Below are 10,897 nucleotides of genomic sequence, written 5' to 3'. Positions count from 1 at the left end.
GACACGCGCAGCTCTTGGCGTCGGAGGGTGGGCTAGTACGAGCAAGCTCGACTTTCGTCTCACCACAAATGGTATTCTGATCGCATCACGATAAAGTGACGTTGATCACCGAAGGTTTAGCTTTGTTTGTATGTATTCTTTGACTCCCAGGTCGAACATAGCCGCAGACAAGCAGGCTATCTTCCGAGCTTCCTTCCCTGCTCAGCTTGAGATATGTAGATACTAGAGATGTCGCTTATGGTATTCCCCGTCTCTCATCAAGCAGTGCTTCCTCGATCTTGAAACAGGTACTCCATCGCCGCAATTACATCTGTTAATTCGTTGTATGCCGTTCGTACTTTTGCGTTTCCGCCCTCATCCAAGAACAAACTCAAGAGATTCCTCTTCTTCTCTGGCTCCACCCAAACTTCCGCAACGGCCTTTTCTTTCTTTTCCGGTTCCATCCCTTGGGCTTGTAACTCCGCATCCATTCAATCGACCCGCTTATCGCTTGAGTTGTCGCGGACGAGTGCGTTTCTGTCACTTTAAGACTTTAAGAGCGCACCGCTGTTCACACCTCCACATTCAGAACTCACGTCTACCTATCTCAAAGCATTGTTCCTGAGTGGCATTCTACTAAAGCTTAGGGCATCTTCGTCACAATGGATCACCTACCTCAGGAGATCATTAACCGGATGGTGATGTTTCTCGATCGGTATCCAGATCGAGAAGGGATTCCCAATATCTTACAACAACGGGTGGTCGTGAAGTCCTCAACACTGCCACCTTTTGCTACAATATCCTCGCAATGGAAGGAGGCTGTTGAGTTCATTACGTTCCATCGACTAGACATCAAAAGCGAAGATCTTGGCGAACTGCGGACCATCGTAACACGCAATAGGTGCAAATATTTGAGGAACTTGAAGTACAGCATTCTGCTTCCAGAATACCCGGAAGAGCAGGGCAATCGCATGGAGAGCAGTGAGGAGCAAGAGACCAACAACGAAATTTTCACCCATAGCATTGCTGAACTTTTCTCGACCTTGAGGCAATGGGAGGACGCAGGTGTTCTTTCCGAGTTGCGATTCAACCTAGCGGCTCCAAAGTCCCCGAGCGATTGTTACGATTCCGAGAGTCGGTTTGCTACTGCCTATCTCACGCTGTCCGAGATGGACAGAATACCTACAGTTTCGCGAATTAGCTATTTCCAGATACAAGGCAATTACGGCCGAAAGATATCGCCATCCGTTGGGCCCCAGCTCATGTCAGTTCTGCCCGGTCTGAAGCACATTTACGCAGAATTCTACGAAGAGGGTGCACAATCGGCCGGCGTTGAGAGAAGATCAAATTTCGCAAGGTTACTTGAGCAAACGAAGCTTCCGGCTAGCTCAGTAGCAATGTTCAATTTCCACCAGGAAGCGCCGTTCGATCACCGAGAAGCTACCTCCTCTAGTCTCCTACAGGGCACACTCTTCGATCTGTTTAGCGCATCGCTACGCGTCTTCTCTCAGAATCTTACAACCTTCATTCTGGATGCTTATGTCGACGCGACGCTGTTCTGGCCCTCTATCCACGAATCGTGCGCCATGCCATCGTGGCCCTCGCTCAAGAAGCTCAAGATCTCGTTCAATCCCGTCGCGCCTTCTGGTACCTGGTACTTCGTTGGCACCCCGAGGGACGAGGAGGACACTCAATTCATGCAACACGGTAATCGAGACACCCTAGACCCGTTCCTCATCGCCTTTGCAAAAGCGACGCAGCAAATGCCTGTCCTCGAGAGCTTTATGCTCGAGTGCGAAATCGGATATAAAGTGGGGTTCTTCGAATTGTCCTACTATGCGCCTGGCGTGAAGGCGGACTGGAGTTTGGATTGGGGCGATGAAGACGCGGCGACGGTCCGGCGATTGTATTACACGGTTGGAGATGTGTGGTGGTTTTGAGCATGCGGCATCGGGGAACAGCACGTTGCTGCAGATAGCAAATGACCTTGCATAAGCGCAATACCCTACTTCTGGCTGACATGAAAGATCTTGAACATCCGTCCGACGTTTCGACGTATGCTCCGAGCTGCAGTCTGACCAGGCAACAGCACATGGACCTTTCGAGTATTTTTAGAGTTACGCATATGTTTTCCAGCATTATTCGAAAGCGTCTGCTTCAGTTCATGTGGTGAGCGCAGGCCTTTGTCCATCTTTTCTAAGATCTTGGGGGAGAGATCCTCTGCGTTCAGAAACAAATCGAATACATCATCGACCTTGACGACCTGGGGATTCTTCATTGGCCTTGCTGAGCTACTGATATCTGGCTTACTGTCAAGCGGTCTCTTTCCTGGACTGTCGAATTCCCTATATCTAGCTGCAACCGGCTGACTACAAAGAAACTTTGAATCCAAAACCTACATCCAACTCTTTGGTGAGGTGTATACATTTTCAGTCACCATCACCTTGGGTAACAGTTATTCATCATGTTACTTTTACTTGAATTATCGCAAAGCGGGGTAGTGCTGCAAGAGTCGAAACAGAAGGCAGACTCACCTGTGATCTGGCAAGGTATTTGGCACACTTATGGCGCACCTTTACTATCTCGGGACGATCGCAGGGTGTCTTTTCTCTCACTTCGACTTCTCTATCAGCATATGATACGGGTATATAAACATCTCTTATACGGTTCAGAACGATCTCTGCAACTCTGCAACACCAACTATCCACTTCTTGATCAGTCAAGATTGAGCACGATAATTCGTCGAGCCTCATCCAAGTTCTCTTGTAACTCCTCAGCTTTACTACCTTTAGTCCTACATATATGGCTCGTCTGCCTGCCTTGAAGGCCAAGAGCCGTAAACGATCTTCGAAAGCACTATCACCAGCCCATGATAGCAGCGTGGCCAAGACAACAGAGGTCGACCATGCTATAGAAACGCCTACCTCCGATGCAGCTCGTCTCTCCAAGCTTAGGATCTCCAAGCTTAGGATCTCCAAGCTTAGGATCTCCAGCTCAGGCGATGTTGAGAAAATCTGGCCAGACAACATCGAGAATATACTACCTAAAATAGAGGAAAACCAGACAAGGACAATCGAATCCAAACTGTTGGATGGTACTATCATGATGTAAGTGACTGTGGAACGTCTACAGTTTCTTGACTAACGACCGACAGTACGTTCGACCAGGCGCCTGAGCTCACTCGTGCTGCAAGCGGTACACTGCCCTCAAGTATCCATAGGACCTTTTACGAGACATCTCAGACTGCTTGTTGTTTTGTTAACAAAGACACACACCCCAAGCATCGCGAAGTTCCGGACCTGAAGATTAGTGACGAGAATGCCTTCCAATCCATCGGGTCGTTCTCGTTGCCAACAGATCTGACGCGAGAACGTATTGAGCGGCACCTCGTCTGGAACAAAAAGATCAACCCATCTTCGTACATCTCTGGGTTCAATGATCTTAGTAGGTCTTGCATCAAACATCTTTCTAACATGAATGCTAACACTATCAGGTCATGCAATTCGAAGAGCAGGCTTCCATTACAAAAACAGTAAGAGGATCGGCATGCGTGTATCAATCGCTCGGATCAGTACTGATGGTTTGATCGCTGCGACTGTCACGGCTCAAATGGAGACTACCATAACAGTTACCACTCGCCGACGTTTCCACCCCGACGAGACTTATTTGGCTTCGAAAGTCCACAATGTTTCGACTCCAGTGTGGATTCGTGATACAGCTGTGCCACTAGATCACTCTGCTATAACCTGGCAGCAGCTGAAAGCATCTGGCGCAGATATGTGGTTGTCGATAACGGAAATACGGGCTTCCGACATGAAACTTATCCTTCCCAAGATCCGTTGGTGCGATACGATCTGCGCAGACGGTCACGATTACGAGTGGCTCGCTTGTGGCTTCATTCCCAAGTCACGCGTCACTCGCGTCATGCCTTGGGATGGTACTCGACTCCACAGGAATCCGGATGTTCGAATTGTTCGCAGCATCGATAGTCCAGACCCATGGGTTTTCGACTGGACTACAAGCATGTGGCGCTACGACCCTCGTCTTTACCGGACTGCCTGCTTCTTATCCACATATGGAGGAAACAAGCGCAAGATCTTGGATGAAGAGCGTGATGACGAGCACGAAGGCCCTTCGCGAAAGCGCCGCAAGGTTATCAATATCTCGAAGGCCAAGGGCAAGAAGACTGACACCACCCCGGAGGCTAAGCGCAACAACAACCCCTATGAACCCGGCTTCATACCGGAGACCTCAGAGCAGGCAGACAGTGATAACGGCTGCTGTTCTGTTTGCGGTCAGCGGAAAACTCCATTCCACATCAACGAGGAGACTGACGGACCGCTGGCTTATCTTGACTTGAGTATGCCTTCCAAGCCAGCCTGATGTTGAGCCTTTGGCTGCCTCCGTCCAATTTCCTTGCTTCTTTGCTATTAATTCCCTAATCCAGTCTGTCTTGTCTTCGTTGCTTGTTTTTTCATCGCCAGTTCTTTCATTACCCGTCAAAGAGGGGTTCCTGCAAACATCCGTGCAGGAGGCTGGAGACGGATGGAGGGCTGTGTTCTAGGCTACACATCGATGCTACTTACAACGGATTGCCACAGCGTCTGATAGGTCAGGCTGGCTTTCATGGCTACAACTTGGCTTACAGATATCGGCATGCTTTTCGTTTGGGTTTATTTACAGTTTAGTGTCGAGTTTTAGCTCTCTAAAAGTTCAATATCATTCAGCGTGTATAATTCTGGAGTTTCATGACATGTGATAGATCGTTCTACTGCGCCCTTGTTCACAATCGTAGAGTGCTTTTTAGATGTGCTGTGCACATCTGGAAATGTGCGCAACTGAGTCCAAGTTATGCTCATCATAGGGGAACGGTTATGAAGTTAGACTAACGGACGCGGGGCGATAGGCTTCGCATGCAGCAAGATAGCGGCACGCGACCCCACCAAAAGCCGCCCGGAGCTCCACGGGCCCTGCATGGTGCGGCTGTGCAAGTGGCGATGACCTAACCACCGACTGCTCTCCCCAGCTCTCGAGCCTTCTCTCCTTACACGCTCGCTCAAGGACAAAAGCTTCTGGGTTTGTTCCTTCCCTCCTTTCCGCTACACTTCTCAAGGGCTTCTTTCAGTAGCAGACTGCACCCGCTGCTACAAAAGTCCGCAGCCATGCCTGCGCCACTGGCCAAAGGTGAGTATGAATAACTCCACTTATGCACGTCGCTGTAGTGCTGCCCCAGCGACTTCATTATTCTTCTCTTCCTATCCCAAGTTTGTTCATATCTCTGTTTTCCTATGCCAACCTGCTTGCAGGCACCGGCTCGTGCTTCGCGTCTTCGCCAGGCAACACTCAAACCCCGCCGCATCGTCCTAACCATCCCTTCACATCAGGCCTCATAATCGCCGCGTCCGTTATCGTCGCCGCCGGAATCGCCATCTACGAATCGCCTCAAGTCCGACAATGGGCCGACCAGACCCGTCGCAAGATCGCCGTCGCGCTGCACAACCTCGGCGATGACATTCAGCCTCGCCGCCCGAGCGAATCGTCCGATGACTTCGAAGCGAGGAAGCGTAGAAGAGAGGAGCTGGTTAGGAGAAACAGGAACGAACTGATCAGGCGGGCAAGGGAAGAGGGCGTTGCTGTCGACCTGGATGAACTGGCTAGGATCGGCGCTGAGACCGCCGAAGTGGCTGCAAAGAGGTCAAGGGCTGATCGGACGAGAAGCTTCGATGACATGGTTGGCAGCGATGGCATGCTCAGGGATAACGCAACGGCAACTGGTACGGACAACTCGAATGGTAATCTCAAGAAGCGCGGTGCTGCTGGCTTTGCCGCCGGCTCGGCTGCCGCTGCTGCCATGGCCAACCCCTTCTCTGACGACCAAGTACTATTCGACCATGACTACGACGAAGACGCTCCCGCACCCAAGGAGTTCACTTACGAAGAATCTGCCACTCGCGAAAGCTCTGCTACCATCCAGCCCGAGGTCGTCTCAACACCCACCACTGGTACACTCGTCGACCTCACACCCGACCCTGAGACTTCCATCCCTGAGACCTCTTCGCCCGCACAGCCCGCACAGGATGACGTCGACCAAGCCGCGCAATCCTTCTACTCCTTCACATCCTCCACCTCGGAAGCAGGCGAACCTGCTCCATCTCACCCCTTCTTCGATGACGACGCTGAGCACCTCTCCACCGGTACCCTGACGCCCCGCTCTGAGCGCTCAATGACCATGAGTGCTGCCTCGGTCGCTGACAGTCAAGCCAACGATGTCGCCATCCTTAGCATGCCGAACAGTGAACAGAACGACATGGACCACGACGCGCGTTCTGAGGGCGGTTTCACAGATGCCTTTTCAGAAGGTGGCTTCAGCGAGTTCGACAACGACAGACAGGGCATCATGACACCCACTTCCTGGACAGATGTTGGCAGTGATGACGACAGTGAGTGGGGTGGTGCTGGTCAGGCTGGCCACGTCAGCCAGATACATCAGTAGACGTGCTGTAAGATAAGATTTTCACTTGCTTCAAAATGATAACTATAGGGGAATTGCGCGGTGTTATGGGTAAAGATGGGGTTGGAACATCTCGGCGTTTATTGGATCGAAACAAGCACTAGGGACAACCATACAACAATTATTACTATCAAGTTTCTTACAAGAATGACCAAAACTGCTGCGGAAATGATGCCAAATGCAAGAATGCAGCGCTTGACTTCAATGGAACACGTCATATACCTTCACATCAGAAGAACTTTGACTCAAGCCCTCGTCAGATACCCTACAGCTCGTCCACTCGATGTTTACAAACAGTTCCTGAACCCTCTCCGTAGCTACTAACCTTCCAGCATCAAACACACCTGCATGGCTCTCCAACAAAAGTACAGGTCCCAACGCCGCAACAACATCCACAATACTAACTCCAGACCTACCGAACGGTCGAATATCCCCCGTAACACTCCATTTAACCCCCTATCCCTATACACGCCACCGCGCCAACGCTCTCCTCAAAGTGCCCTGCAAACCCTCTTCATCCACTACGAAAGAGTCACATGCCTAGCCAACGAGCTCCTGGCAGTCATGCAAGAAACCTACTACCGCGTGGTACCTGAGCCCTTCAATATGCAGATGCTAGCCAAGATTGAAGAATATAGACCACAATTATTGATGGCTACAGAGCGTTTCAAACAGTTTGCAAGAGTGTACCGTCGTGGTGTTCGCTCAGAAGGGGAGTATGGAAGGCAAATGGAGTGGGAGGTGGACGCGCTGGAGGGGTTGGTCAGGGATGCTCAGGAGGCTTTAGTGGGTGGTAGGAAAGTGTAGCAATAGGAGGCATTTGTGTGGTTTGCTTTGAAACATATATGAGGCTAATTTGCTGATGAAGTGACGCTCGCCATGCTCCAGGGTCTCCAAAGGTGGTAAGCTGATGTGAATCAGAGGGGCGTGACAACGACTTGTGTGATGTGTTGTTCTGTGATTCCATAGTTTACGACTTTGTGTTTGCCTGGCGGACAATAATGGTGTGGCAATCATGTCACATACCATGACAATTGGTTGTCTCATGCGCCTACTATCCCCACGCCACCTGTACTATCATCGTCATCGCGGAGAGTCATCAGCGGGGTCAGCGCTCAACTTTCATACCAGCATACCCCACGTACAGCTCACGCGATCCCAGCACCAGCCTTCTCTAAAGCACAGGGCTTCATCCCACTATATCAGTCATCTTTCACGCTTACGATGCCGACAGATGCCCACAGCCAGGCACACACCGGCACCTATGGCCTCTTCGATGACCCTGATGAGTTCGCGCAAGCTACCTCCCGCGAAGAAGCCCACGAGATTCAGCGACTTCAAGGTCAGATCCGACGACAAAAACGCCGCGATAGACGTCTAGACCGTAAAGACGAGAAGGCGGCGAAACGAGCAGCCGCGGGAAAAGAGTCAAAATCGAGAATAACATCTTTGTTTGGCAAATTTTTCGGGGTCAAGAGTTCTGAGAGTATCCACGAGCCTGCGCAGCCAGTGGACAGTGATGATGAAGATAGACAGGTGAATAAGAGTAGCGGAAAGCCCGAATACATGATCGTAAGGAGATCAGTGACACCAAAAAAGGTTTACCATGCTGAGGACGTCGATACATCGGTGAATAGCCTGTGGTTAAGCGAGTGTGGCATGGTCAAGGTTAAGAGTGACGACGTTGGTGGTTATCATATCGTGTCCAAGACTGATATCGAGAAGAGCGACTAAGCGCGAGGCTTGAACAAGCAACATGTTGTAGTGAGCGTCGGTGCAGGGATTATAACATAACGTTATGATGTCTTTGTACAAGTGGTAGGCACAAGTTGGTGCCAGGGCGGGTCTGATGGATCGAGGCGCATCGCATCTTCCGTGTTGATAAACAATCTTGTTATGCTTATCTCTTCTGCGTCCATGGCTCCTGATTGCAGTGATCCCGCGCTTGTTCTAACAAATCCTCCGCAACACTTCGAGCAAAAACTAGCAATTCAAGCATGCTGTTATCGCTTGCTAGGCTGTTGAACTGACTATACGTCATTCTCCACTAATCATCTTTTACGCTCTGGAGATTTGCCACAGTATACGTAGAGTTGGCAAGCAAGAGCGGGCCCGCTTGTGTAGCTAGCAGCTTAGGCATGTACTAGCTCACTGGTCTCTGAGATCCGATAAACCTGTCGAAGCTCTCCGCATCCGCGACCGCCCAAGGGACGTCGTAGATACGTTCGTGCTTAGTCATCAAACTCCTGAACACCCTCGTAGCGATACCAAGTCCGTATCCGTGTCGTTCTCCAAAGAGAAGTTGTAGTTTCAGTCAAGTTCGCCAAGGGCATTGAGTGGTGTGTTTTGGCGAGAAGACGGTTCCTGGTATTCCTGAAGCATGTTTGTTGCGGCTCCGTTAACGGTAGGTTCAAGCCCCAATCCCCTAAATCCATGATACCCGAACTGGAACAAGTTCGTATGGGTTTGATGCAAACCGTTGTCGTCGCCAAGGATGCGTGCTTTGGCAGATCAATAGCTCATCGAACCCTGCCTACGCCTGCTATCTTGTCTTCTACAATCTTCATCAAGGTGTCCTTGTCCTTGACTGCCTTTATCCTCTCCCCCTCCAAGTCTTCCAGTTGTCTCTCGAGTTCTTTCATCCTCTCTACTTGTTCCTTCTCGCTCCAATTCAAACCCGGCAGGTGTGCGATCAATCTCTCAATCTGCTGTTCCTTCAACGTTATGTCCTGTGCGAGCTCCTTGAGATCTTTTTGAAACTGTTCCGGGGAAGATCTGGCCGGAGGCGCAGTTGCCTGCTGTGAGGCATCTGTCGTGGGGTTCTGCTGGGCGTTTTCGGCAGCGGTGCGAGCTTCCAGTTCCGCGAAAGTGTCGAGGCGTGGTTGGCCTGGGGGAACGCTTGGTGGGGCATTCTCGCGAATTTCGCGTAGAGCTGCTGACATCTGGTTCAGGAGCTGTCTTTATCAGCACGAGACACGTTCTGTTATTTGTATGGGCAGTACCATGTCCAGTTCATCTTGGATTTGAGTGAGGATGTCGCCCATGGTAGCAGGTTCGTACGGGTCTAGTAGGGGGAGTGATGCGATCGCTTTCAATGGGATACCGAGAGGGTTAGCAGAGGAAAAGATCTGGCGACTTCAGACTGAGTATGTTTGTTGAAAGAGAGTACGAGTGGTGGGATGCGACAGGCAGGGATGGCGGTGGAGCTAGCCTAGCGCGTCACTGAACCCTCAAAATATACGCGAATCCTCCTTCCCTCTACTCCACCCTCACCAACGCCAGACACCGGCTCTGACCCTCGGCCGCGTCAAGTCGCTTCAAATATGTCACACCCCGGGCGCTCTTTCAGGATACCGTGATGCGACCTTTCCTCCGCCCATCATGGCCCAAACGAAGTCCCATCCTCGCATGGCTCCCCAGGACTACTCCGCACCGCGTCTCGCACCGAATCGCGACCACTTCTGCTCGCCATGCCGCACCCGTTGATGTCCCCAGCTTGGTAGTTTCGCCTGGCTCGAAACATCACAACTCGCTTCCTTCTTTCCTCGAATGGGCGGAACGTACCGGCAGATCATTGGCGTCGGCTGTGTCTGTCGGTACGCTGTATGAATACATGTCTGCACTGGCGCTCATGCGTCTAGGCTTCTCCCTCATACGCGTAGGCCGTGGGGGAGATGCGGGCATAGATTTGATAGGCCATTGGGTGCTGACGCCTCTAAGAGAACCCATGCCTATCATCGTACAGTGCAAGTCACGCAAAATCAGCTGCAACCCGGGCCACATTCGCGAACTCGAAGGATCGTTCCAAGGGATACCACCAGCCTGGCGAAACAAGGATGTTATGGGCTTGTTGGTCACGACAAAGAAGGCGACGACGGGTGTCTTGAGGGCTCTAGGACAGAGTCAGTGGCCTATGGGATTTGTACTCGTTTCTCGGGAAGGATTGATCGAGCAATTCGTCTGGAACCGGATGGCATCCGAAAAAGGACTAGAAGGAGTGGGTGTCACATTGAGGCATACTCCGCGGGCTCTACTGGTCGAGCCTGGGGAGGAAGTAGACGAGGACGAAAAGGTATCAACGAAGATCCGGGCCAAGTTCAAGAATGCAGGGACCATGAAAGATATCCAGCTGACCTGGATGGGCTCGCCTATCTTCCCAGACAGAGTCACTCTTGACCAGGAAACCGTCAAACTTATCCGCCAGATTACACCCAGTGAAGAGGAAGACCTTCCTGTTGTCGAAGTAGAGAAGAAACCCCGAGGCCGTCCAAAGGGTTCTACAAAGGAAGCGATGGCTGAGAAAGTTGTCAAGAAGCCTAGACCTGTTGGTCGACCTGTGAAAACATGGTCGCAAAGGGAGCCTATTCCACGCGGTGGCCGGATCCCAGAGAATATCAAGGTGCCAAC

General features: G+C 51.2%; 6 protein-coding genes across 6 annotated transcripts; 5 read left to right on the top strand and 1 right to left on the bottom strand.

The window, feature by feature from the left end:
- Positions 1-641: 641 nt before the first annotated feature.
- Positions 642-1,919, top strand: CC77DRAFT_1033477 (hypothetical protein; the record flags this gene model as incomplete). Its single annotated transcript, XM_018526803.1, has 1 exon — positions 642-1,919. The coding sequence occupies one exon, from the start codon at positions 642-644 to the stop codon at positions 1,917-1,919; it is 1,278 nt and encodes a 425-aa protein (XP_018383010.1).
- Positions 1,920-2,781: 862 nt separating this feature from the next.
- CC77DRAFT_1033476 (hypothetical protein) lies at positions 2,782-4,362 on the top strand (the record flags this gene model as incomplete). The annotated part of the gene is made up of 3 exons (XM_018526802.1): positions 2,782-3,086; positions 3,134-3,423; positions 3,494-4,362. The coding sequence occupies 3 exons, from the start codon at positions 2,782-2,784 to the stop codon at positions 4,360-4,362; spliced, it is 1,464 nt and encodes a 487-aa protein (XP_018383009.1).
- Positions 4,363-5,021: 659 nt separating this feature from the next.
- On the top strand, positions 5,022-6,596 carry CC77DRAFT_1023094 (hypothetical protein). Its single transcript, XM_018525611.1, has 2 exons — positions 5,022-5,163; positions 5,286-6,596. The coding sequence occupies exons 1-2, from the start codon at positions 5,142-5,144 to the stop codon at positions 6,470-6,472; spliced, it is 1,209 nt and encodes a 402-aa protein (XP_018383008.1). The 5' UTR covers positions 5,022-5,141; the 3' UTR covers positions 6,473-6,596.
- Positions 6,597-6,838: 242 nt separating this feature from the next.
- On the top strand, positions 6,839-8,224 carry CC77DRAFT_1064204 (hypothetical protein; the record flags this gene model as incomplete). Its single annotated transcript, XM_018528696.1, has 2 exons — positions 6,839-7,283; positions 7,653-8,224. The coding sequence occupies 2 exons, from the start codon at positions 6,839-6,841 to the stop codon at positions 8,222-8,224; spliced, it is 1,017 nt and encodes a 338-aa protein (XP_018383007.1).
- Positions 8,225-9,009: 785 nt separating this feature from the next.
- Positions 9,010-9,534, bottom strand: CC77DRAFT_941880 (hypothetical protein; the record flags this gene model as incomplete). Its single annotated transcript, XM_018534824.1, has 2 exons — positions 9,010-9,444; positions 9,493-9,534. The coding sequence occupies 2 exons, from the start codon at positions 9,532-9,534 to the stop codon at positions 9,010-9,012; spliced, it is 477 nt and encodes a 158-aa protein (XP_018383006.1).
- Positions 9,535-9,848: 314 nt separating this feature from the next.
- On the top strand, positions 9,849-10,712 carry CC77DRAFT_922706 (hypothetical protein; the record flags this gene model as incomplete). The annotated part of the gene is made up of 1 exon (XM_018533742.1): positions 9,849-10,712. A coding segment is annotated over one exon (864 nt), but the record flags the coding sequence as incomplete, so codon positions are not given.
- Positions 10,713-10,897: the final 185 nt, after the last annotated feature.

The sequence above is a fragment of the Alternaria alternata genome (genome assembly GCF_001642055.1).
Source record: "Alternaria alternata strain SRC1lrK2f unplaced genomic scaffold CC77scaffold_18, whole genome shotgun sequence".
NCBI lineage: Eukaryota > Fungi > Ascomycota > Dothideomycetes > Pleosporales > Pleosporaceae > Alternaria > Alternaria alternata.
This window is presented reverse-complemented; position numbering and strand designations above follow the sequence as displayed.